We start from the raw sequence: 26,132 nt of genomic DNA on the forward strand, positions 1-26,132 counted from the left end.
AGGTTACTAGTACTTATTCTAAAAAAAGAGGTAAAAGTACTCTTGCGCGAGGGACACGTAAAGGGAGAAGTACGCTTCCATGGTCATGAGCGCAGGCCATGGATCGTGCTAATTTGGCTTCGTATGCCTGCAGGATTTTCCAACTTGACCTGACTTTGCGTGGTGGCGGATGCCTGCAAAGAGAGGATGGGGGGAGGGATGCAGATGACGATAGATCTCGCGCTCTAGGAGAGGAGGCCGCAGCGGAGAGAGGGAGCTAGCATTTTCGCCAGGTGTTTCTTTCTCTCAAAAGAGATTGTGAAAAGAAAGACAAGAAGGAAAAACGAAAGGAAGGAGCTTTATGTAATCGGAGGCCCGCACAAGTGGACTGATAGCTAGGAATTGAAGCTAGAGGGGCGCGTGTCGCCATATCGGAGTCGTGCGCGCAACCCATGCATGCACGCAGTAGGATTTCTAATAAGGTAGAAAAATGCACATAAAACATTTTTTGCCGAACGGTCCTGACATATAAAACATATGAAAGCCGCAAACACGCGCGCGGAACACCATCCAAGGCCGCGTCTGTAAAATAAGATATTTTTGTTCTTGGATCTAGTGAGTTTGCGACGTTGCTGCAAAATTCATATGTCGCGAGGCGGACTCGGTGCCAGGACCGCAAAAAATATATATATGTATGCTTCACGTGAAGAAATCAGAAACAGTTAGGCCAAAATCTTGGGAGGAGAGGGAGCGGAATCCATCCGATTTGGATGGGAATGGCCGAATGGGAGAGGGCGGGAAGATAACCAGGTGGCGGGTGGAGCTTTGCTGTCGTGCGTCAGCGGCAGCCTCATAAACCTTTAGCAGCTCGATCTCCTCCCTCTGGTCTCTGCTTCTCCTTGCTTCCGAGCAAGCCGTCCTGTATCCATCATCTTCATCTTGCTAGCTGCTTCCGAGTTCAGTCCAATGGCATTCATGGCGGCTGCAGCTGCTGTTCCTTCCTCCTCCTCCGCCTCAACCATCTTGCCGAGCCGACCCCAAACAAGTCCCTTCCAATTCCATGAGCACGCCGCCGCACGCCGCTCATCGCCGGCGCTGCAACGCCGCCGCCTGAGGTCGAGGTCGCGCCGCAACCAGCTGGTCTGCTGCTCCCTCGACGCCACCAAGTGCGGAACTGACAGCGGCCGGCCGGCCATTTCTTGTCTACTTTATTTCTCCTTTGCAGCTGACCATGCTCATGCATGTACGTGTGGCACGGACGCAGGCAGGTTGTGCAGGAGGAGCGGCCGGCGGCGGTGAAGGACGCGGCGGGGCGCACGGACTGCTTCGGGGTGTTCTGCACCACCTACGATCTCAGGGCGGTCGGTGTGCGACGACGCTCTTCATCTGAATTGTGGATTCTGCCTTTCAAAACTACTGACAGATTGAGATTGTTGTGTTCTTCCCTTCCAAATTAAATGAAATGTAGGACGAGGAGACAAAAACCTGGAAGAAAGTAGTAAACATTGCTGTGTCAGGTGCAGCCGGAACGATATCCAACCATCTCCTCTTCAAAGTAAGCATATCCAATCGACATGCTCTTCAAAGCGCGCAACACAATTTGAATTCTGCAGCATCACTTCTTTATTTCTATGTATTATTCACTTAAATCTGAAGTGCCACTACATACATACTCTCTTCGACGTACTCCGATTTCTGATCTGATCTGCAGCTTGCGTCCGGCGAGGTGTTCGGGCAAGATCAACCAATAGCGCTCAAGTTACTGGGCTCCCAAAAATCGTTCCAAGCGTTGGAAGGTGGCTGTTGCGTTCAGTTGTTGCTTCTGTCTGAAAAGTGAAAATTGATTAAATCCCAAGCGCCTGCGTACTTGCAGGCGTAGCAATGGAACTGGAGGATTCCCTGTATCCCCTCCTGAGGGAAGTCAGCATCGGCATAGATCCTTACGAGGTTTTCCAGGATGTCGAATGGGCTCTTCTGATCGGCGCCAAGCCCCGAGGCCCGGGAATGGAGCGAGCTGACTTGCTCAATCTCAATGGCCAGATTTTTGCGGAACAGGTATCAGCTAAAACTCCAAAATTATATGCCTGAATAGGCCACTAATGGTCCGAAAACTGCCCAAAACCAAATCGAACCTCCAACAAATTTCAGTCAAATTCACTAAAATTTTAAAGTGTAAATGTAGGATCTGACTTTTGACTAGGTCGCACATATAGTCATACTAGTTTTCTTATTATTGAATATTTTGAATTAATCAAACTAATTCCAACCAGCCCAAACCGTTACATTTGATAAACCAAACCAAACCCGACCATTATATATCTCACCCCATTGTCCACTAAACCAAGCTAGGCCAAGAAAACCAAACTACTAGAACCGGTTTGAGATCGAACCATTCCCAGCTTTACTGATTTTAGTGCATGCTAAAACTATACTCGCTCCGGTTATATACCTGATTTTTTTAAAAAAAAGTCTATTCAGTTAAGCCTGTGTTCTCAATAACTTCAAAAATTGGGGCAGTTTTGTGCTCCAAAATACAAAAAAGAAGCGTAACTCCGCCACACATAGCTTAAGAAATATGGAAACACAAAAAACACATTTGCAGATTATTTGAATAGTTAGCTTCCATAATATTTTAAATTTATTAGATATTATCAATATATCCTAATTTCCGATATAAAATGTTTTTAACCACATGGGGTACTTCAGACAGCAACCTATATTTATATATTTATTTGTTTCAATTATTCACTCATCCTATGACCCTAATGTGGTTTTCACTTCTTATTTGGTATTCTGAAAAGGGGAAGGCGCTTAATGCTGTAGCATCTAAGAATGTGAAAGTTCTTGTGGTTGGCAACCCATGCAACACCAAGTATGTACATGGATCCCATCCGTTTGGTTGCCGGAATAACAATATCCATTCACCATTGCTGCTTTGTGCTTAACACCATGTTTCTTAATTTGCTACTTAATTACAGTGCCTTGATTTGCTTGAAGAACGCCCCTGACATACCCCCGAAGAATTTCCATGCTCTGACAAGGTTGGATGAGAACAGAGCCAAGTGCCAGGTGCTTTGATTAAACTGTATTTCAAGTCTTGCTACAATCTTAGGCCTCGTTTGCTTCCGCTGACTTATTTTTAGCACCCGTCACATCAAATGTTTAGATACTAATTAGGAGTATTAAACGTAGACTATTTACAAAACCCATTACATAAGTGGAGGCTAAACGGCGAGACGAATCTATTAAGCCTAATTAGTCCATGATTTGACAATGTGTTGCTACAGTAAACATTTACTAATGATGGATTAATTAGGCTTAATAGATTCGTCTCGCCGTTTAGCCTCCACTTATGTAATGGGTTTTCTAAATAGTCTACGTTTAATACTCCTAATTAGTATCTAAACATTTGATGTGACATGTGCTAAAAATAAGTCAGTGGAAGCAAACGTCCCCTTAATCTGTATGGCATGCAGTGGTCTTCTGTTTTCAAGGAAGGTTAACAGATAGAACTAACCCTCCATGGACGTACATATTCTTGCCTTTCTTCTGTAGCTCGCGCTGAAAGCTGGTGTGTTCTACGACAAGATATCAAACATGACCATCTGGGGGAACCATTCAACCACTCAGGTGATACATCTTATTTAAGCATCTCTTCCGATTTTACTGGTGATTTGACTGTATTGTATTCGCTGATTAGGTTCCAGATTTCTTAAACGCAAGAATTGACGGCAAGCCAGCGAAACAAGTTATTGGGGACACCAAATGGTTAGAAGAAGAATTCACCAAAATAATTCAGAAGGTACATTTGCAGTTGCAGATAGTCCATCTCTATCTGTATATGCTAATATACACAGAGCACATACATGTAGTGAGAAAAAAAAAGATGATTTAATGTTGGGCAATTAAATTCACAAACAGCGTGGAGGTGTGCTCATCCAGAAATGGGGAAGATCTTCGGCTGCATCTACTGCCGTCTCTATAGTCGATGCCATGCGGTCACTCGTAACCCCAACCCCAGAAGGCGATTGGTTCTCTTCAGGGGTACTCGTACTTGGGCTTACACATGAATAATGCTGCTTCTCATGCAACATGGTATTAACATTTCGCTATGAAACTGTTTCTCTGAAAAATTTGAAGGTATACACGAACGGAAATCCTTACGGCATAGCAGAGGACATCGTGTTCAGCATGCCATGTAGATCAAAGGTAGTGATACTATGCCAAACCTGAATTGCCGTCATTACAATAGTAGGAGGTATTTTAGGTACGTTTGTTTGAGCTGCATTTTCTGAGCTTTTCTGAAAAGCTGGTGCTGGTTTTTTTTCCTGAAAAGTGAATTCTAACTTTTCAGAAGATGTGTTTAATTTTTTGAGCTTAGAAAGCTACCAAAACTCATAAAATTGAGTTTTTCATATAAACTCAGTTTTTTTTGGGCTTCTTGCAATTAACAAGTGAATTGTCATTCAGGGCGATGGCGACTACGAACTAGCTACGGATGTCATGATTGACGATTTTCTCTGGGAACGGATAAAAAAGGTTGTTGGAGTTAATTTGTTAGAAACCACTTATATCTGGTAAAAAGGAAAAAAAAAAGATTGTGCACTAGTATAAATTTAACTCGATTTGGTTGCGCGCGTTCTTCGCTTGCAGAGTGAAGGCGAACTGCTTGCTGAAAAGGGATGTGTTGGACATCTTATAGGACAGGTAAATAAATGGCACTCCAACTACTACACTCGAGGGGAAAATATGTTGTGATGTTTCTTGATCATAATCAGAATATGTAAAGCCCTAACGTCTTCTTTTGTTGTTTTTGATTTGCTTATGTGGTGTTGCATGCATGCAGGATGACGAATTGTGTGAAGTTACAGAGGATACGATGCTTCCAGGAGACAAGTAGAAAGGGAAATGTCACATTACATCAGGGGCATTACATAACACTCAAATTACACGGATTGATGTAGGTGAAGGAAAGGGAAAGTTAGTTATAGAAGAAGGCAAACGATGTTCCTACCTTTTTTTTTTAGAAACACAGAAATGCTGTTACTTATACTATATGTACCTATATTGTTTTATATTTATCGCAAGATACCTATAGGGGCTCAATAAGAGCCGGACTGAAATACTATATGATTTTGAGCTAAATAAATATAGGGGCTGAGTTGGATTGTGAAGGAGATATGATGGTCGTGATCCGTTACCATCCCTAGATACATATGATGCCATGTATAGAGACGGACTGAGATTGGTGGTACCTAGGTGATTGGAATTCAGAAGAAAATTCCATGCAACACAGCTGTAAATTTAGGGCCTGTTTGGAGTGGGGTGCTAAAATTTAGCACCCCACTTTTAGCCCCATTTTAGCACCTAGGTTCCCAAACAGGGGTGCTAAAGGGACGGTGCTAAAAGGTGCAAAAGATGCTAAAAGTGGTACCCCTGTCCACAATTTCCCATCGTTGCCCCCCCTCCCTGCACTCCCTCTCTCTTCTCCCCACCACACCCCCGTCGCCCTCCGCCGGCCACGCCGCCACGTCGCGCAACTCTCTTCCTCCCCAACCTCCCACGCCTCCCACCTCGCTCCTCCGCCGCTGCCACATCCCACTCTCAACGAGGAAGCCACAGGCGAGCCCCTTCTGCGCCGCCTGCGCATCCAGGAAGGGATGGGGCAACCTGGGCCGGCCGCCACCCATCCATCCTCCCCGCACTGCCGCATCCCACTCCCGGCGAGGCCTCCGCGGGCAAGCCTCTCCTGCGCCGTGTGCGGCATGAGCGCCTCGTCCTCGCCGGAGCCGATGGATTCGATGGATCTCAGCTCGCCGGACGCCGCCACTGCCATGGCTGCCTGGGGCGCTGATTCCATCGGGTTGCAGTGGGCGTAGGGGAAGGCAGGTGAGGCCCACAGCGCCGGTCGAGGAAGTGCCTGCGCGGGGCGGCGAGCTCGGCCGCGGCGGGCGCGGCGCGGGGCAAAAGCAGCGCTCGGAATAGGCCCGGCCATGCCTGGAGCGCGCGCTGTGCTAGGCCTCTGCCACAGCCGGCCCTCGAATTCGCCGGATTGGAGGCCTTGGTTGCCGAATTGGAGGCGAAGAGCTCGGAGCTGCAAGCGAAGATGGCCGAATTGGAGAAGCAATTGGAGGTGGCGAGGGCGGCGGTGAGGTTTGTAATGGCAAGAAGGATCTTGAGATTGGGATACCGAAGGAAGAAGTTGAGGAGGGGTAAAAGAGAGGAGGGAAACGAGGGGTGAATAAGTCTTTTGTCAACACAAGTGCTAAAGTTTAGCCTAGTTCCCAAACAGTCCAAGGGACTAAACTTTAGCCCTCCATTTGAGAGGGCTAAACTTTAGCACTGATTCCAAACAGGACCTTAGTTTCATATATATGAATGCCACGTGTCTTATGCTATCCAGTTACAAGCCAAGCCGGTCTTATTAAATCATTCTCCTACAAATGCAAAACCACCCCCTGGTTTGCATGAGCTTCGATATACAACATGAATAAAACTCCATGTTGCCACAAACAAGTAATAGTGTGAATCACATGCTTCCCCATTAAACTATCCTGCAGTCTTGCAACATCGGCAAAAACAGAGGATGCCATAAATAATGTCTTTCTTGAATCAACTTATAATGTGATGTGATGTGGTTTGAGCAAGCAAGTGAAGGGGTGATGGTTGTTGTACTAACCTATTCCTAAAGGTCTATTTGGATCCCATAGCTAATGGGTGAAAATGCTAAATTGTAGCACCTTTATGTATTAGCCTATCCAAATGGGAGGTCTAAACTTTAGCCCACCTCCAAAAAGTGCAAAAGCATTAGCCGGTAGAGAGGAGCTAATGGATGCTAAAGACTTGTGAAAAAGAAAAAAATAGGAGAGAGAAAGGAAGGAGGTGAGTAGATAAAAGTGACTTTTCATGAGTTTTAGATCTATCCATTAGCCATGTCTCCAAACATGAGTGCTAATGAGTGGAAGTGCTGAACTTTAGCCCTGCTAAACTTTAGCAATAACACATCAAACCCACCTAAGTAATTTTTATCCACCATGCAATGCCGACCGTCCTCCCCTCCCCCCATCATGCGCTGTATGTCTGCACAGAGCACTCGATCATCACAATCTGTTTTTGCTTTGCGCACACATTACGTTACGCATGGCTCATCATCATCACATTCATGTTCAAGCAAGGAGTGAAATCTAATCCAATGATCGTAACGATGGTAATGTCACACCACGCAGTTCAGTGTGCACCTCTCCTCCCCTTCTATCTTGTACCTTCTTCGTCATCGTGCCGTCGTCGTGGCGGTCGAGAAGAACACAAACTCTAGTCGTCAGCACTCAGCAGCTCACTGATCAGCAACGGATCGGAAAGGAAGATGAAGCTTGGGTGGCGCCGTACAAGAATTCCAGCCAGGGCTGCTGCTAAGCCGCTGGTGTTATGGGCAGCGTCGGCCATCTGCTCTGCCCTGGTCGCCGTGCTGCTCGCCTCCAGATCATTCTACATCCAACAGCAACCTGACACCTCCACCGGGGCGGCGGAAGAGGGCCGGCACCACCACCGGCGCCGAGCCTGCGAGGAGCATGCCAGATGGGTGGCCAGGATGGCGTCCCTGCACAACGCCTCCCTGGTCCTCACCGTCGACCGCAGGGGCTGCGCCAACTTTACCAGCGTGCAGCAGGCCGTCGACGCCGTGCCCGACCACGCGGCGGCGGCGGCGGCGCGCACGCTGATCGCCGTCGACGCGGGAGTCTACGCGGAGAAGGTGGTGGTTTGGGGCAACAAGACGGGAGTCACGCTCCAGGGCCGCGGCAACCTCGAGACCGCCGTGGCGTGGAACGCCACCGCCAACTCCAGCGGCGGCAGCACCTCCGCCAGCGCCACCTTCGCCGTCCTCGCCGCCGGCTTCGTTGCCTACAACCTCAGCGTCCAGAACACCGCCCGCCCCGCCGCCCCGGGGGACGCCGGCGGCCAGGCGGTGGCGCTCCGCGTCGCTGCCGACCAGGCGGCCTTCTACTGGTGCGGCTTCTACGGGTCGCAGGACACGCTGCTGGACGAGCGCGGCCGCCACCTGTTCCGGGAGTGCTACGTCGAGGGTTCCATCGACTTCATCTTCGGCAACGCGCGGTCCCTCTACCTCGGCTGCACCATCAGCTCCGTCGCCGACGCCGGCGCCGGCGGCGTCACGGGGAGCGTCACGGCGCAGGGCCGCGCCTCGCCGGACGAGAGGACTGGGTTTGCGTTCGTGCTCTGCAGCGTCGTGGGCACGGGGCGGGTGTGGCTGGGCAGGCCGTGGGGCGCCTACGCCACCGTCGTCTTCGCCAGGACGTACCTCGCCGACGTCGTCGCGCCCGGGGGATGGGACGACTGGAACGACCCCGCCAGGCGGCAGTCGGTGTTCTTCGGCGAGTACGACTGCACGGGCCCCGGCGCAGCCGCGCAGAGGGTGGCGTACGCGAGGCAGCTGGACGAACGGCAGGCCGCGCCGTTCATGGACGCCTCCTACATCGACGGCGGCCAGTGGGCGGTGCCCCCTCTGCTTCCGCCGGTGCAAGGCGACGACGTCATATCTGCTGAATACGCCAACACCATGGCCGCCGGCAGCATGTAAATGTACTGTACTATACTAGTACTACCCAAATTCAGTCTGCAGCTGCGATACAGAGTCAACCATGAGCAAGGTGAAAAGGCCACTGCTCGGTCGCGTGTCCCAAGGCCAAGGATCCGCCGCCGCCAACCTCACCGCCAGCCGCCGCATCGGCATTGTTTCCGAACACAAACTCGCCCCCGCTCTTGGCCACTTCATCGTCTCGTGTGTCGTCGTTCCTGCTCGCGCCGCCGCTGCCACAGCCACCGCCTTCCTCCGTGATGGGGATGCGCCCACCGTCAAGAAGCGACAGGCCATCATTGCGCGCTCGCACCGGGCGCCGCACCGTCCAGGACGGCGGCGACGAGGAGGTCGATCCCGTTCCCGGCGAGACGAGGATGGGGCTCCCCGGCTGCAGCTGGTACGCGTTGAGGAGGAGGCCCTCCGCGCCGCCGCCCGAGCAGTGCTGCTGCTGCCTGTCTGCCGCCGCGACCGGGGGGCAGAGGAAGCGGGCTAAGGGGACTTCCGGCGAGGACGGCGTGGTGGTGGCCAGCAGGTGCGGGCTGCAGCCGGGCTCCGGCGGTGGCGTGAGCGGCGCGGTGGACGGCTCGGTGTGCCCCGCGGAGAAGGCCGGCGGCGACACCAGCTGCTGCGGCGACCGGGCGTACGGGCCGACGGCGAAGATGGAGGCCGTGGGTGAGCTGTAGCAGCTGCTGATGCCGGCGTTCAGTAGGAGCACCGTGGGCGACGGCGACCCCGAGGTGAGCGCGGACGACGCGGGCGACGGCGGTGGCGCCACGAACGCCACCACAGGCTGCGGCGCGTGGCGGGCGTAGTGGTGTAAGCTGCTGGAGCCGGGCGCCGCCTGCTCGGCGCCCGTCTCCGGCGACGCGTCGAAGATGCGTTGCGGGTGGCCGTGGGGCCGGAAGCACGCGAGCTTCGCCTTGAGGCGCGACCACCATCGCGTCTTCTTCTGCATGCCATCATTCCGAAGTTCAGGCCCAGAGCAAACAGACAACTCAAATGATCAGAATTCAGAAGGATGTAGCTGGAAGGAATCCTTCCGTAATCAAACAAGTAAGACGACAGATAGCACAACAACGTCACGTACGGTGGCGTGGTCGTCGTCGTCGTCGTCGTCGTCGTCAAGCTGGTGGCGGAGGTGCTGGTGGCCCGTGCTGGTTGTTCTCGCGGCGGCGGCGAGGACGATGGCCGCGGCGTTCGCCGTGTCATCATCCTGCTGCCGCTGCATCCTTTTCCCAATTCCCTTTCTGCTCAATAAATCAATCGATGTCGATGGATCAGCCTTTTGCTTAATTGTACGTACGTATGTATCACGAACAAACGAAGCTCGCTAGGCTGATGGTCTGATGGACGACCATGGATGGAGAAGCTCCCTAGGCTCAAGCTAAGGAAGAAAGACGACAGGACTAATACATGGCCGGACAGGACGAAGACCTGAGAATGAGAAGACGAAAGGAACTATGGCCCGGGACGCGTCACGCCATGGCGTGGTGGGAAGGCAGCCGAGATGATCTTTCCTAGCTCCTCCGTCCGACGGAATCCAACCCAATCCAACAATCCAATCCAATCTTTTGACTCCATTGTTGACCACGGAGCTAGCGAGAGTCAGTCAAGAACGCACTTACCGATCGTCCAATTAGCGACGAGAACGGGAGGACACTATGGACTTGTTCATCCATTTGTCCCTGTCAATCCAGGATTCCAAGTCCTCGGACGGCTCCTCGTGGGCTCGTGCGGCTTGGGCGCCCCCGCCACGTGAAAGCAGAAGCGTGTCATCGTCATGGACGACACCTCCGCGCACGGGACAAACGTTAGACTCGGGCAAATAAGGGTCCCGATCGATTGGATGTCCGAACCCAATCAACCTCCAAGGCTCCAATCAATAATATCTGTGCTCGGCTCGCACGGTCCGTCACGGCACGCGGACGTCCATGTCCGTGTCGCAGCTCTAGCATGACCTCACTACTCGTGCAGCCTCCTGTGATAGCATTTTTCTTTTCTTTTCATTTTTTTTAAAACTAGAATCGTGCCCGTGCATTGCTATAGCAACAAAAAATCTAATTCATTCATAAATAAAAAATCTAAATCATTCATACGGAAGTGCACAACATGTCAAAATGAAATAAAATTAACTCAGGCAATATGCATAACACTAATGATCAATGTTTGGGTCAGTCAATATATCAACTCTACATCTAAACAGGCTAGCTTCCAAATGCTGAAAACTAAATGTTTTATTTAGGTGTGGATATAACAGTACCAAGCATCCATGTGTAGATGTTATAGTCGTTATGGTTGTATGGTTGGTACGAATATGGCCTGTGCAGCCAATCGCTTAGTGTCATCCGGTCTCATGCTATCCAAGAATGCTGTGGAGTCTCCGTCTTCAAAATTGTTTCTCAAGAATTAGACTTATAACCAACGAAACAATGTCAGTTCTAGAATGGTGCACTAAAAACAACAATAAGTATTCTTCCAGGATATTTCACCATGGATTTGAAGCCATTTGAAAAATACACAAGCCATGCGTGAATTCTTTTGACATTTACTTTTGAAACGTCTGTTCTTGGATCATAAAAAACCATGAAATTTAACACCATGTTTCAATTGAATTTTGCACATTAATTGTCTCCTCGGTGGAATAACCATATGATATTTACTCGTAAGAATTACACTGTACATTATATTCCTAGGGAGATTCGAGAAAAGTAATAGGAAAACCAACTGCTTGTGTTCTTCTGTACCAGTGAAGCATTGCAATATAACGTGCATAAGTATTTAGATTCATGTAATTATGGTGCAAACAATATTAAATGTCATTGCAATTGCTTATTATTTTGGTGTCAGGTGACAGAAAGGGCAAGCATCCTTTTTGCACTCGCTGGAGCCATGGGATATCAATTAATATCTTTCGATGCATAGACATGTAAGATCCTTAGTTACATAGTAGAAAATAGGTACAATTATAACTATACCACGAGTACTCACACCCTGCGGTGGCTGACCCTCCACAGCACGGGAGCTCAGTGTTTGTACATAGGAGTAGAAAATACCTTCGTCCTCAAAATTCATAAACAAGTAAATCTACAATGTAACCTGAAATCCATGAAAGTAGCAATACATCAGGGGAAATAAAAAGAAACTGCAATTTCTTTCACCTGTCAAGTGTGCTGTGGTAGGGGTTTAAACAATGAAATTTCTGGTACATACTTTCAGTACTAATGCAGCTACATTTTTATTTGGTTCATTTTTATTCAGTACTCATGCTTGCTTTTACAAAGTTAAGGAAGAGATCAGAGCATGGCAAATATTAGCAGATCACATATGTGAAGTTAAAAATGGTCTTCGTAGCAAAAGAAAAAGTAAAGATTAAAACACACCATTTGATTGACTAAGAATTCTAGCATTCTATAAGACTCTAGCTCAAACGGCAACCACAAACTAAACTGCTATGAATCAAAATAATTCAGAACACACAGTCTAAAAGGGTGAGTTGAAGAGTGCCAGCAAGAATCCGACGCCCTCAAGCAGTATGCACCTTCTCAACTTGGTCGCCGAAGAACAACTCTGCTTTAGCTTGTTCCCACCGGCCCTTCCTGCTCTGACTGAGACTGTCCATTCCTCATCCCTTCTTGTTACCACCGCTCCCTTCTGTCGCTCAATGTTTGACAGTGCAAATTGCTTGTGCCAGGTTCATCATTATTCAGTTCTTTTGGGCCCTTACCTACCAGAAACAATATTGACAAGAAAAGAATCGTGTTTATATAAGAAATCAAGCAAAAGCATGGGAGAATGTCACAAGCATATAGATGAAATGAGGCCTATAATTAGACAAAACTACCATGAACGACAATTCTTTCAAGTTCTGAGGAGTTTCAGAGCATTTGGAAGATTAGCAAAGTATATTGATCCAAACATATATTATCATTATCAGTCATTAGGCAATCAAAATTAGCCACTGCTGTGCATAGTACCAAGTCTTAGTTAAGCAATAAGAAATGTGCAAGCATAGTAACCACAGCTCTTCATTTCCTGATCAAGAGAACGAAATCAAAGCATAAGATAGAATATGGTAACGAAGGCAATCAACATCATAGACTGAAAGAATGATTTATAAGCTTGAAGTGGCATTTCATCAAACACTTAAGTGCAAGCATTAGAAGGATAGACCGTCAAGCACAGCATATCACCTTGGGTGTCTCGAGAATGACCTGATTGACATGGAGCAGTAAGCACAGCAAAATCACCTCGACGTGGCGAGCTTGGCTATTTTGGTGGACGGCAAGCACAGAGCAGCAAACAAGGGCGACGGCGTCCTTCTGCCTTGCTGGCACTGATGCCTTAGCGAGCTCCATGGTGGTGTGGCGGATGTACGTCCTCAGGCATGGCTAGCGTGGCCAGGTCAACGCGAGGCAGACGCCCGTCGGTGCCTGTGAGGACCTTCTATCGATGGCTTCGCTGGAGATGGCAGAGAGGGAGGGGGCAGTGGGGCTTACATGAAGATGACCCATCCGCCGAGCAGGCTGTCGGCGTGGCAGGCGGTGAGGCGGAGGCGCGGGCTTGGCGAAGGAGAGGAAAGAGGGGCGGCGGCGGGCTTGTCGCAGGGGAGGGCGGCGCGCGGCGGCGGCCATGGGGTGGGATTTGGGGCAGCGACCGCAGTGTCGCCCTTGGATGCGGAGGCGGCGGCGGGCTTGGCGGCGGAGGAGGTCGCGGGCATGGGAGCGACGGCGGCGGCGGGGATGGCCGGCTTGGGGGCGGAGGAGGCGGCCTGCTTGGTCGTCTCTAGGAGGCGCTTCCACATGGGTGCCAAGGCGACGGTCGGAGAAGCCGCCGCCGCCGGTGCGTGATGCGGCAGCAGCTTCCGGCGGGCGCGCTTCGTTGGACGCGGGGGCCGGGGTGGGGTCGCTGGCGTGGCGCGGGTGGGCGAGGAGGTGCGCGTGCGGGAATGGCGGCGGCGGCAGCGTGGGGAGGAAGATGCGGACGAAGACGGGGAGGGTGGAGGGGGAAACAGGAGGCGGAACGGGACTGACCGTAAAAACGTCCCCCTCTGATTGTTTTAGCTGTACAGAAGAGAAAGACACTCAAAGGTATATCATTTCTGATGTATACTCCCTCTATTCCAAGTTAAACTTCAGATGGTTTGATTTGGAACAAAGTTTGACAAATCTATGTAAAAAGTGGTAACACACAAATAACAGTATCGTATTTCCAATCCTCTAGTTGTGAGGCTACCAACAAGAGTTCAAACCCTGGATCTCACATAAAAATAGACTCCTTGCTGTTATATTGTGCCTTCAGAGTCCGAGACGAAGTTAGGATTGAAGTATAGAGGGAGCCAATATAGTAGTGAACATGCCTTAGGATCCGAACATCGGATTAACTTTTAGGGCCTGTTTGTTTGAGTGCTTATGCATAAGCAACTTAAAATAAGCAAATAAGTTGCTTATGAAACCAATCACTTTTGCTTATAGGGTTGCTTATGAGGTTGCTTATTATAAGCAAATAAGCAACTCTTGGGTTGCTTATGGGGAGTAAAAGGTGCACTTTACATCTCCTGCCCTCATTCAATGCACCCTACCCTCCTCTCTCTCCCCCCTCTCCCGTCACCGAGCACCACTCCCCTGCCTCCGCGCCGCCGGCCTCCGCGCCACCCGCTGCCCCCGGCTGCCGTGCCACCCGCCGCCGCTCCCGCTCGCTGCTGCCTCCGCGCCGCCCGCCTCCCCGCCTCCTCGCCGCTCGCCGCCGCTCCCGCCCGCCGCCCGCCTCCACGCCATCCGCCGCCGTGCTGATCCACCCTGGTTCTAGGGCTTGGAGGCCGGGATCGGGTAGTGCAGGAAGAAGAAGGGTGGGGAGGCAAATTGGAGGGTAGCAACACAAGAGGCAAATATGACAATGTCCATCTCATAAAGCAAGGGTATCCAAACAGCTTAGACTAAAAATAAGCAACTCCAAATAAACACCTTTGCATCTTACCTTTCATCCAAAGAGGGCCTGAGAGCAACTCAAACCAAACAGACCCTTTTTCATGAGCTCCAAGAGGGCCTGAGAGCTGTCAGTAGTGTCGGGGCCAGCTGTCACATGATAGCATTTCCATTGCAAATAGTGTTTCATACGTGGTGGTGAGTCAGGCCTTGTTTAGTTGGTCAAATTGGGAGGTGCCAAATTACTGTGCTGGCACTGTAGCACACTGTAGCGTTTCGTTTGTATTTGTGAATTATTGTCCAAACATTAACTAATTAGGCTCAAAAGATTCGTCTCGCAAAGTACAACAAAACTGTGCAATTAGTTTTTAATTTCATCTACATTTAGTACTCCATGCATGTACCGCAAGTTTGATGTGATGGGGAATCTTCTTTTTGCATAGTGGCAAAGTTGGGAGTTGGGGGTGAAACAAGAGCTCCTATGGTTTCAGTAAAAGTGGCATCAGTACTTTGCATCCTACCTTTCATCCTGTTTCCCCAACGTCTGAAGACGAAAAGGTAATGGGCACGGGGCCACACATCTCCTTCTCGTCTCTCTAACCAAGCAAGGGATCGGGGTACGGGACCCACCCCACCCCCACCATAAAGAAAAAGAGGACAGGTCCTCTCACTCCCACTGGGGCGTAGAATCATCGTCCTTGATCCGTCAGAGCGTCTCCGGCAGGCATTAAAGAATTGGGAGGGAGAGCGGTCGTCAACGCCGGCGCCGGTGGAGCAAATATCTGTTGCTGATCAACACAGATACTACTCACGAAGCTGCTGTACCAGGAGGCATCCATGCAGATACTATGCGGGCCAGGATATCATGTGGGCAGATTGATTTATATTTTGCAGTGCTCAGATCCTCGGAGAACGATCTCAGGTCTCAAATAACAACATTCTTAAACACGACGCAGGAAAGAACTTGAAGAACAGGATTTGGTTTGCCGATTCAGACACACATAGGAAACCATGGCTATCATGCGCGGCGGATCGATTAGCACAGCAGCCGGCGAAATGACTGGATCCGCGTCCGGATCCGATCAGTAGTCGTCGTCGTAGCCGCCGCCGTAATCGTCGTAGCCGCCCCCGTAGCCGCCGCCGCCGCCGTACGAGTCCTCCCTCTCCAGCTTCTCCTCCACCCTCTCCGAGACGCGCTCCTCCAACTTGTTCTCCAGCAAGCTCGCCCCGCCGGCCAGCGCCAGGCCCCCGAGCACGCCCGCCGCCGCGCCGACGGCCAACCCCGTCCCCATCCCCATCTTGTTGCTCTTCTTGCCGTCGGCGCCGGCGACGGGAGCAGCAGCGCCGTACGCGGGCGCGGCGCCGCTGTACGCAGCGGGTGCCGCGGCGCCGTACGCCGCGGTGGCAGCGGGAGGAGCACCGTACGCCGGCTGCGGCGGAAGCGGCGCGGAGCCGTAGGCCGAAGGGTACCCTGCCGGGGGCGCCGCGGCGTAAGGCTGCGCGGCGCCGTAGCCACCCGATCCGTATGCGCCGCCGCCATAGCCGCCGCCGGAGCCGTAGTAGCCGCCACTGCCGGAGCCGTAGGGGTCACGGGTGCCGTGCTGCGCGTACCCCGCCGGCGCCGGGTACGGGTTGGGGTCGTAGTACCTGGCCGGCTCCTTGATGGCGACGCGAACGTCGAGGCGGCCGTGTGGCCTCCCCGATGGCCGCTTGAGGCGGAGGTTGCGGGAGGCCTTCCCCCCGATCCCCGCGTCGTCGAGGACGTCGCGGAGCGGGAGGCGCGCTGAGCCGACGAGCGGCTTGACCCCCTCGGCGGCGTTGGCGTGGACGACGTCGAGGTAGAGGACGGCGTCGTCGAGGCGGGAGGAGGGCGGGAGCGGGACGAGGAGCTTCTCGTCCCAGGAGGGGCTCTCGCCGTTGTCGAGGTCGACGCGGGTGGAGCACTTGGCGCCGGAGTCGACCCAGACGACGGCGTACGGCTTGAGGTCGCCGTTGCGCCAGTTGACGTTCTTGAGGTCCCGGGCCGAACCGACGGTCACCTCCACCTCGTAGCGGGACCCCATCGCCTCTCCGGCCGGCGGTGGCAGGAAGGGCAGACGGAGGGGAAGCTTGTGCCTTTTGCTTTGCTAGATTAGCGACTGGATGGAGGAACGGGGAGGACGGCGACCTGTATAAATAGGGACGGGACGTCTCGGGTTGGGGTTTGGGTTGGGTTCCACGGCACCGCGGGGAACTGCACGCGGGGGGACGGGAAAGGGGCTGCGGCGTCACCCCGTCATCCTCTGGCCGTGGTTTGACTGGGGGAGTGGCCGAGTGGGCCAGTGGGGACAGTGGGAAGGGCTGCAAGAGATAGGGATCGCGGCCACGCGGTTGGCATGGCCTGGTGTGCGCGGCCACTTGGCGTGGGAAGGTCCCGCGTTGGACCCGACTGGCTGCGGCGAGGGGCCTGCGCGGCTGCACCAATTGTTGAGCAGATCAAACTGGGCCCATCTGGCCCCACACCACGGCGACCCAACCACCCCCGGCGCCCACACGCCCCGTTCCACGTTCCACTCACGGCGTCGTCGCTAACGGAAACGGCAGCCACGGTCGTCGTCCCTCCCCTGTCCCCTCCCTCAGCGCTCTTCTGTCGTCTTCCTTCAGATTGCTTGCAAGTCTTCTCTGGCCTGCGGTGCCTTGGATTTCTTCTTTGCTTAGCTATTAAGGGATGACGTCATTAATAACCTCGTTAGGTGCCAGCAGGCTCCGTCCCCTACGTATTATGACTGTATATGTATATGGTCTCCGTTGGAAAATATTTTAGCTGGCTGTACTGATCAGACCAGTCACCGCACAGTCGCACAGAGCAACTTGCTGCCGAAATTTTAGATCCTAATTTGAACTTCGGACCTGATCGACCAAATTCGCCAAGAAAGCAACTACTCCTATTACATTGCACTATGTCATGGTTTGTAGATACTAGTAATAATACAAAATGGGACTAGCCATGCAACTAAGGGGGTGTTTGGTTCCCTTGCTTTTTTAGCACGTGTCACATCGAATGTTTATATACTAATTAGGAGTATTAAACGTAAACTATTTACAAAACTCATTACATAAGTGGAGGTTAAACGGCGAGATGAATCTATTAAGCCTAATTAATCCATCATTAGCAAATGTTTACTGTAGCAACACATTGTCAAATCATGGACTAATTAGGCTTAATAGATTTGTCTCGCCGTTTAGCCTCCACTTATGTAATAGGTTTTGTAAATAGTTTACGTTTAATACTCCTAATTAGTATCTAAACATTCGATGTGACACGTGCTAAAAATAAGCAACTGGAACCAAACCAGGCCTAAAACATGAAGTGGGATGAAGACGAATAATAGGAAATAAATATATTTATGGATATGCCGCAGTGGCTGGGCGCGGTTATATATTTTGCTGAAGTGATAAATAAGGACTCCCAAAAGTTTGCAATCCTTAGCACGTTTTGATCTCGTTGATGTAAAATCTGGACTTCAGACTTTAGGCTTCTGCATTGAACAACACGGAGCACCTGGGAGATCTGTGCAGGCCCCAAATCGGCTCACGAAGGTGCAAGACGTGCTAGTCAATTTGACCTAAAATTGACAAGGGAAACGTTAAATTCTTGAGTCGATAGGCAGCTAAGTCTTCGAGCTCATAAACATGCGTTACTTGGAATAACACCATACCAGTTAGATTTTCAATGTAATCATACAGTGTAAATAAACAGAAGCATTAATGGTATGTGCCATCGGCTATATGAGCTGATGGGTTAGAATAGATGCAATATAAAACAATAGTCATAAAATGAGCCCTTGCTACCTGTTGACGGCAGTTAGCACACCAAGTTGTGAATCGCAAGTGCACGGATCATCGTAACTTTTCCCTTATGGCCTGTTTGGATCTATGGAAATAGACTGAATTGGAATCCTTTTCCTTCCTGGGCCGGCCTGTTTGGCTGCACATGGAATTGGAAATTGTCTTTCCAGTACTTTCTACCGGCCGATTTGCTTGCCTACGACATATTCTGCGGCTAAAAACAAGAAATCGATTCCATCCGCAGCTCATCTCCCCTCCCAACTCGCCTCCGATTCGTCCCCGACATCGCGCGACCTCCCCTCCTGACTCGCCTCCATCCACGATGTCGTCTTTTCATGTCGAAGAGCTGCCTCCCCTCCCGACTCACCTCCATCCCTAACGCCGTGCCGCCTCCCCTCTCGAATCGCCTCCATCTCCGAGCACCGCCCCGCCACCTCTGTGCCATGGCCTCTTCCTTGAAGCGTCCCCACATCAGTGGAGACTAAATGTGATACAAATCCTAGGAGGCTGATAGCACATTTATTCAACAGATGGTTCAAAAACCTACAACTCTCAAGGGAGTGGGTGCGGAAGCCATGCCGAAACGATAAGTAAATAAACAACAGCAGTGAGCCAAGCTACTGTCAAGAGACATCACTCGGGACTACACGACAGCGGAAGCATTCTACAAATGCCAACACCACAGGCAGCGTTGGGTGCGGAAGCGACCTTCTACTCGAAATCCTCGGTGACGAAGTCCGGGTCTTCCTCTGAAGCAACAAAACAAGGGTGAGTACAAAAGTACTCGATAAGTCCAACCCCATCCACGGAGGGGGATACAATCAAGAATATGCACAGGATATGTCAAGGATAAGGCTAAGGTTTATTTGCATCAAAGCTAGATTTTTCAACACATGCAAGGGTTCATTTAAAAAAGGATTTTCACAAAGCATTTTCTTTAATAACCGAAGCATTAAGTGGGGTTGATCCTACACAAAGGATCCGAGTTTTAATGCTACCGGATTCCCCGTCTGCGGTAGCTCACGGCACAACTGCCAGACACTTTCAAAATCCAACTCACACCATGAAAACCATCCATCACCCAAACACTAGTTATGTGTCCAAGCTGTAACTCGTCCCATGCCGTGGACACGGCTACTTAGATAGATTTTAACTCTGCAGAGGTTGTAAACTTTACCCACAAGTAGGGTACTGCAGCACGATCACCTTAGTGTCGGTGCAGATCCTATCAAAGCCATTACCCACCTTAGCTAAGACTGACTAGCCAACGCGGAAGCAACCAAGGGGTTAACGACCTACCAATGAGGTTTTAACCGGGATCTAAGTTCACACAGTTTTTATTCCTTCTCCATGATCTCTCATTGCTTACCAGCTCTCCTGATGGCTAACAGACCAGCTAGTGGGATTTATGCTAAGCCGCCGCCCATACAACGGTCGAGTGGTTGCACGGTAGTTGGGTTAGGCAAGATGGCACATCAACTCGGTCCTTAACTGTGACAAGATGGATATCTCCCAACCTTGCTCAACCATTAAGGTACGAGCCCAACTTATTGGCATTTCACACAAGAAACACCCATCCATCTCATCTAAGCATTTCTTTTCTTTATTTCCGAAAACCCATTTTTCTCATTTGAAAACACTCACACATTTATTCTTTAAATAAACCATTTTAGTCATGATTGAATTGAGTAACAAGGTCTTAAGCATTCTAGCAGTAATTATCATCCAAATAGAGCAAATCATATTTAGAGATAATTATAGGACAATCAAGGAATGTTCATAGCAATTAAGGGGTGGCTATCCAACCGTATTTTCAGTAGTAAAACAATATGCAATTTTGTAAAATAGACCAATGGGTTGTGTTTGAAAAACTAGGATAAATATGCATCAAAAGGTGAGATTGAACTTGTTGTCCTTGTAGCTGGCCAGGAGTTCTTGCTCGCAGTGCTGGTTCTCAGGCTCGGGCTCACGGTATTGGTCGTCAAGCTCCCCTTCGGGCTCCTCCTCGAGCACTCCACGATCTACAGCACACACAATCGAGCACACAATAAATAAAAGAAAAATAAGATTTTACCTGTTGAGCTCGAACAGAGAAATCAAACAAAAAATAGGAGGAATGAGTATTTTTATGGAATTTGTAGATGACTTGGTGGGAATATAATAGAGGATGATGTGGTCGAATTTGGGATTAATTGGAGAAAGTTTGGCGCATGAAATGACGAGGCGAAGGTGTGTTTAGGGGTTAAACGGTGAATCAGGGGCTTGTTTGCGAGGAACCAGGGACCTATTTGTAAATATTTTTGGGAGGTAGAAGGGCTGATCTGTGAAAAGAGTATGAGAGAGGTGGGAGGGCTGTTTTGCAAAATAGAAAAAGATGGGGGTTAGATCAAAATTGGGGGGAGGATTTTCCCCTTCTTCGGTTCAGGAACAGAGAGGGTGGGGGTGGAGATGGCCAGTGGCGGCCGGCCGGCCGTGGCTTTGCCGGCGGTGAGGCCGAGTGGCGGGGAAGGTGGAGGAGGGGGAGGGGATCCTATTTGGGCCCGCACCTTGGGTGGGCGGCACCGGGGAAGGGGGCGCCGGCGGTGGTCTGGGCGGCGGCGGTGGCGCTGCGTATGGCGCAGGGAGCGGGCGAGGAGCTTGGGCGGGCGAAGGGCGGGGAGCTTGGGTGCAGAGGAGGTCGGGTGTCGCTCCTTTTATAGCCGACGGGCGGGGATGGCGACGTACGACGTACAGGCGGCGGTAGGGGTCGGTGGCCAGCGAGCTTTGAGTGGCGGCCGGTGGCGAGACGGTAGGGGCCGGTGGCGGTTTAGCTGCAGGGGGGTGGGTGAGAGTTGGGGTACGGCGGTAACAAGCTGGGTGGTGGGGGACGGGGCGCATAGGGGCCGAGCGCCGGGCGCGGCGACGGGGCCGGCGCCGGTGTGCGGCAGGGAGCGGGGGGTCGAGCAAGGGCCGAGCGCCGGGATGGCGAGGCGCGCAGGAGGGGGGCCCAACACTAGGTGCCGTAGGTGAGGGGCCTGGGCGTGCAGGCACTGGGGGGAGCAGGCGCTTGGCACCAGGGGAGGGGGCCGACGGTGCAAGCCAGGCAGCAGGCGCAGCCAGGAAGAAGAAAGGAGAAGGAAGGAAGAAGAAAGAAAGGAAGAAGGAGAAAGGAAGGAAGAGAAGGAAGAAAAAGAAAAGAGAAAAAAGGAATAGGGGAAAAGAGAAACAAAAGAAAGGAAGAGTCGGCGGAAAATGGTCGGGCACGTGCGAGATTTTTGTCGGGCACGCGGCGGGGAAAACGAAGGATGAAAATGATGGCGGGCGGCTCGGATGCCGGGACGGCGAAATCGTCGGGAAGATTAGATTTTCCGGGAGCTCAACGGTCGAAAGATTTTGAAAGCGAGTTTAATGAGTGATTTAAGTTAGTAAATTTTAGGGATGTTACATTCCTCCACCTCCTAGTTCCACCTCCTCCGTCGCCCCTCCTCCTCTTCCTGTTGCCGGCTCTCTCCCGACTGCATGGAGGCTAGTGTTTCCTAGTGTCTCCCCCACAATCACATACAATCGCATCCATGTGTCGCTCTGCCGCGCTGCTGCCTCCTTGACTCGCTCTGCCGCGCGGCCGTCAGATCTACACTACGGCAAGCCGGTGGCCCTCACCTCCGCCGCAGACCGCACCTTGCTGCGGTGAGCCCCCCTTACACCTTCCTCCCTCTTTACCATGTTCCACTGATTGGTGCTCTGACAGCCTCCTCCCGCGTGCTAGGTGTGCTACTGACGGCTTTCTCTGTGATACCTGTGTGCAGGAAGTGGAGAGCGCCATGCAGGCCCTCGAGGCCCTGGGAGGCGTTCTTGATCCGGTGCGTGTGCCGTTCAATTTCTATGTGCTCTGCTCCACTGTAATCTAGTGTGTTCTAGTCACAGCTAGCTTGCTTGAGGGGGTGCTTGGTGGTTTTGATCAGTAGATTCAGTTGTCAATGATTCAAGCATTATATGCAGATGACTTGAACCTTTCTTACTCAAGTTGAAGCCAAACTGAGAACTTATGCTGGAATTTAAGTTTAAATTAGTAGGTTTCCTGCCTTAAAGAAATAATATGACGGAGATGGGTCTTGATTGCGTAGAGCTTGGTATGCTTTTTTTTTTTTGCAGAATGAATCATTTAATTTCTTGAAACTTATATTGCAAACTGCACAAGCTTAACTGCACGGCACACTATTATTTGTCTTGGTAGAATTTGATTGAGACCAGGGACAAGTTCAAGTTTGATTGAAGGTTGCTGGCAGCTCATCTTCACTACGAGACCGGGGACAACATCCCCCTATTCAGGTTAAGAAAAAAAAATACAATTGCTTCTGTAGAGGGGAAAATAATAGTATTTGATCTACTATTTGCCTCTCTGTTCTTTCAACTTTGGATTGTTCAGTCTCTAGACACATGACTAAAATTATTGTCATTTCGCATTGCCTGCAGATGACTTTTGTTGGAGTTGACTCTTTCAGGATCTTCCAGGAAGTTTACCTCCGGACAGATGATCCAAGGGTGGTTAACGTTGTAAGGTTTTCAGAGTCAGTCGGTGATCTGAAAGTAGAGGTAATTTCTTTGTCAATATCACACAAGTTTTAACTATGCACGGGCTTTATAGATTTCGTTCCATCCTGTGTGATACTGTATCTTTTTGTGATTTCTGCATTACCAAAGCAACTGTAACACCCAAAATTTCCAACCTTGCATTTCACTAAAATTTGCTAGAAACAATTTTTCTTGATTAAGGCATATAAGGTTGTTTTGCATTTTCTAGGCATTTAAGCATTTTCTAAATGAAATAATGAAATATAGGAATTTATTTGCGCATTCATGCTGCTGCATAGATTGCTTGATTTAGAGTTTGTGTTTTGGTTTTCCTTTGCTTGATCCTTTCCTCTTTTCAGTTTTGCTTCAGTAGTTTCAGCAGCTTCTATTCAGTTTCAGGAGTTCAGTTTCTGTCTGAAGTTTCTGGTTGGCGCTGGAGGATTCAGTCTGTTGTTTGAGCGTTCTGGAACAGCAGCTAGCTGCAGGCGCCAGCTCCACCTTTTTTTTCAGTCCGTCGCCGTTTCTTTCAGCCCAGCGCAGCGCCCAGTTTCCTTTCCGATCGGCCTCCGTTTCGTTTCACCCGCGCCGGCCCAGCTGCTCTCTCCCGCATGCAGCACCCCTCCAGTCGCCAACGCGCGGGCCCCGCGTGTCATCCCCCTCCTTCGACCTCTCCTGCACGCGCACAGCTGCCGCGCCGCACCAGGACTCCGCCCGAGCACGAGTCTGACCCGGCCGTGCCCTCGCTCCACGTCCTCCTTTGTTTGGGCCCGCGCGCTAGGGCGTATAAAGCCACTGCCAACCGAGCCGCCAAACCCTAGCCATCTCGCGTCTCCCCGTGCGCCGCCATCCGAGCTCCAGTGCACCGCCCACTGTGCTCGATCTACACCGCCGTCGCCTCTCCGTCACCAACAATGCCGCCCAAAGGACCGCAAGAGGTTGACGAGGCCGCCCGTGGGGTTTTTGTGCTCGCCTGTGCCTTTTCCTGCTCGCCCAAGCTCACCGGAGTGCTGCCGCCTTGCCGCGCTACGCGCCGCCGTTTCCCGCAGGCAACGTCCTAAACGCGCGCGCCGCGATCTCCGCTACCTCCCAGTCAAACCCTCGTCAAAAACCACGCCTGGAGGCTTGTTTCCAAGCCACGCCGGCGACCCGCCACTGTGCGGCGCCGCGCGCCGCCCGTCCCACCGCCGCGCAGCGCCCGCCGCCGCCAGCCATCAGATCGAGATCCAACGGCCCCGATCCGCCCGCAGACCGGTCAACAGCCGCGTGTCGTGCCACTTTTGCAAATGAGCCCCTGCAGTTTTCCCTTTTTACGCATGAGTCCTTTCGTAGTTCAAAAGTATTTAAATTTTGGTCCTGTTTCTTCTATTTTAGACCTTGAGTTTCTGCAAAATAGCACCCACAGTCCATAGTTGCTCTTTTACGTGTTAAACCTTTGGTTTATGCGCGTAATTGTGTTTAGGCCCTTGGTTTCTTGTAGTTAGGCCCCTGAAAGTTTAGTTTCCTCGCAGTTAGGCACCCGTAGCTTGTTTTAGGCGTATCTTTTGCGTCCTAGCTCCGTTTTTAGCGTTCTTTATGTCCACGCATTCATTTTGACGCATAGAAGAGTTTTGTAAGCTTGTTTTCTTCTATTTATATTGGTTGGTGTACTTTTTTCTTAGTTTATACTTTTGTTTGCTTGTATGTGCTCGTGTGATGCGTGTAGAAGGACAATAGTTCGAGGGGTTCGAGGAGCAAGCTTTTGAAGAGTACGAGCAGCAGGAGCAAGTGCAAGAAGGCAAGTCGTGTCCTTGATCACATCTATGAGTCCCATTACACCTTTACTTTCATATTCAACACAATGTTCTCTTTGCACTTTGTAATATAATCATGATGGGTCCCAATTAAGGTTTTCGTAGATTTCATTCTATACACCTTGATCAACCGGGTTTACTTTTATGCTGGGTAGTTCATGCTTATTGCTTTACTTGGGTTATGGTGGTTTTAATGAACTCAATGATTAAACTTGTTTTATTTATGCTATACCTTTCAATAATACAAGATCACAATGCTTAATTGGAACATGGAGCGACCACCCAGGAAAACAGTGCAACCACAAGGACTATAATGGCTCTGGTCTTGGCTAATTAATTAGGAATTTTGGTTAGTGGTAGCTTTACCTAAAAAGGGCCAGAGGGAGAGACATTAGTTGGTGTATAAACCGGTCCTTTTGGGTAGGGAGCTTGGGTAAGACCCTATGCCACTAGGGAGGTTTATGCATTGCGCTGATCATGAAACCTTAGCGAGCTATCCTAACTGGGGAAACTTTTTAAAGGCCTCGTAGCGTCTCTATACAATCACACCTTGAAAGTGTGGTATGGTGCCTTGCAAACACCGCATGGTTGGGTCCAAAGTTCTTTTGAACTTTTACGCAACTTATGGGTAAAGATGTGCAACCTCTACAGAGTATAAAATTGATCGATCAGCCATGCTCACGGTTAAGAGCGGCATGGACCCTCACATGATAAGATTATCGAAAGATGGACTTAAATTGCTATAATTTATTTCATGGTTATTTTGTTATACCTTATTTATGTTCCTGCTTAATTGTGGGTGGTATAAACTTACATTTAGTTAAATGCTAATAAAATTTGACCAACTAATTAAAAGTTGATGCTGGTTAAACCTTAGCCATACCTTGGTTAGCCTTACACTACACTGTTCCCCATGACTTGTTGAGTACCAACCATAAGTGTACTCACCCTTGCAAAACCGCTATTCAGACCAAGTAAATTTGGAGGAGTATCTGCAAGACTTCGAGGAGTTCTAGGTGTACGTTTCTTTAGTCAGCTGCTTGTGGAGTCATCGCTACTTTTGGAGTTCCGCTGCATAATAATTAGACTTTGTGGTTTATTTGAGACTTTCGATCCTATAATAATGGTTAATACTCTCTTTATGTCGTTATGGTACTGTCTTTGTTATTCACTTATATCGTACATGTGTGTAACTTGGTCCTGATGCACATGTATTCAATGCACTTGGTTTTGTCCTTAAAACCGGGTGTGATAGAAGTGGTACCAGAGCCGTGTTGATTGTAGGACGTTAGCCTAGTTAGAAAATGGTCTTATTTAAGGACTATAATAATCTAGTAGCCACTCCTACCTTTTCTTAATTTAAATCTGCTTGAATAGGCTTAATCTTGAGTTTACCCCATCCTTACTGCTATGCTTTAATTTTGCTGCAGTCATTTCCTTCATTATTTATTTTAATCTTTTATTTTG

The 26,132-nt window shown here is 50.3% G+C and overlaps 4 protein-coding genes across 12 annotated transcripts; 2 read left to right on the forward strand and 2 right to left on the reverse strand.

Annotated features, from left to right (window-relative positions):
- The first annotated feature begins 776 nt into the window (after positions 1 to 776).
- Positions 777 to 5,153, forward strand: LOC117842197 (malate dehydrogenase [NADP] 1, chloroplastic). The gene is made up of 14 exons (XM_034722567.2): positions 777 to 1,145; positions 1,244 to 1,340; positions 1,448 to 1,534; positions 1,691 to 1,775; positions 1,853 to 2,034; positions 2,781 to 2,851; positions 2,958 to 3,048; positions 3,535 to 3,609; positions 3,680 to 3,781; positions 3,901 to 4,023; positions 4,120 to 4,188; positions 4,450 to 4,518; positions 4,633 to 4,686; positions 4,826 to 5,153. The coding sequence occupies exons 1-14, from the start codon at positions 946 to 948 to the stop codon at positions 4,877 to 4,879; spliced, it is 1,359 nt and encodes a 452-aa protein (XP_034578458.1). The 5' UTR covers positions 777 to 945; the 3' UTR covers positions 4,880 to 5,153.
- Positions 5,154 to 7,048: 1,895 nt separating this feature from the next.
- LOC117843663 (probable pectinesterase 15) lies at positions 7,049 to 8,575 on the forward strand. Its single transcript, XM_034724321.2, has one exon. The coding sequence runs from the start codon at positions 7,343 to 7,345 to the stop codon at positions 8,573 to 8,575; it is 1,233 nt and encodes a 410-aa protein (XP_034580212.1). The 5' UTR covers positions 7,049 to 7,342.
- LOC117843665 (uncharacterized protein At1g76660) lies at positions 8,567 to 13,644 on the reverse strand. Of its 9 annotated transcripts, XM_072292135.1 has the most exons (5): positions 12,114 to 13,639; positions 11,551 to 11,671; positions 10,836 to 10,959; positions 9,663 to 9,822; positions 8,567 to 9,524 (listed from the first exon to the last, which is right to left on the reverse strand). In XM_072292135.1, the coding sequence occupies exons 4-5, from the start codon at positions 9,801 to 9,803 to the stop codon at positions 8,631 to 8,633; spliced, it is 1,035 nt and encodes a 344-aa protein (XP_072148236.1). In that variant the 5' UTR covers positions 9,804 to 9,822; positions 10,836 to 10,959; positions 11,551 to 11,671; positions 12,114 to 13,639; the 3' UTR covers positions 8,567 to 8,630. The 9 variants fall into 9 exon arrangements, with proteins under 9 accessions (XP_072148236.1, XP_034580213.1, XP_034580214.1 ...); XM_034724322.2 differs by having other exon boundaries at positions 10,010 to 11,671; positions 12,114 to 13,644; XM_034724323.2 differs by having other exon boundaries at positions 10,201 to 11,671; positions 12,114 to 13,643.
- Positions 13,645 to 15,359: 1,715 nt separating this feature from the next.
- Positions 15,360 to 16,654, reverse strand: LOC117843666 (uncharacterized). Its single transcript, XM_034724330.2, has one exon. It carries the CDS (start codon positions 16,557 to 16,559, stop codon positions 15,579 to 15,581), a length of 981 nt encoding a protein of 326 aa, XP_034580221.1. The 5' UTR covers positions 16,560 to 16,654; the 3' UTR covers positions 15,360 to 15,578.
- Positions 16,655 to 26,132: the final 9,478 nt, after the last annotated feature.

This window comes from Setaria viridis, chromosome 2 (assembly GCF_005286985.2).
Source record: "Setaria viridis chromosome 2, Setaria_viridis_v4.0, whole genome shotgun sequence".
In the NCBI taxonomy this organism is placed as follows: Eukaryota; Viridiplantae; Streptophyta; class Magnoliopsida; order Poales; family Poaceae; genus Setaria; species Setaria viridis.

Excerpts from the sequence above, each read along its gene's own strand:
- LOC117842197 (XM_034722567.2), top strand. The coding sequence starts at position 946 with ATGGCATTCATGGCGGCTGCAGCTGCTGTTCCTTCCTCCTCCTCCGCC. Across the intron at positions 1,535-1,690 it reads CCAACCATCTCCTCTTCAAA|CTTGCGTCCGGCGAGGTGTT; the intron begins GTAAGCATATCC and ends TCTGATCTGCAG. Across the intron at positions 4,519-4,632 it reads TCTGGGAACGGATAAAAAAG|AGTGAAGGCGAACTGCTTGC; the intron begins GTTGTTGGAGTT and ends CTTCGCTTGCAG.
- LOC117843663 (XM_034724321.2), top strand. The coding sequence starts at position 7,343 with ATGAAGCTTGGGTGGCGCCGTACAAGAATTCCAGCCAGGGCTGCTGCT.
- LOC117843665 (XM_034724322.2), bottom strand. The coding sequence starts at position 9,803 with ATGCAGCGGCAGCAGGATGATGACACGGCGAACGCCGCGGCCATCGTC. Across the intron at positions 9,525-9,662 it reads ACGACGACGACCACGCCACC|AAGAAGACGCGATGGTGGTC; the intron begins GTACGTGACGTT and ends GATGGCATGCAG.
- LOC117843666 (XM_034724330.2), bottom strand. The coding sequence starts at position 16,559 with ATGGGGTCCCGCTACGAGGTGGAGGTGACCGTCGGTTCGGCCCGGGAC.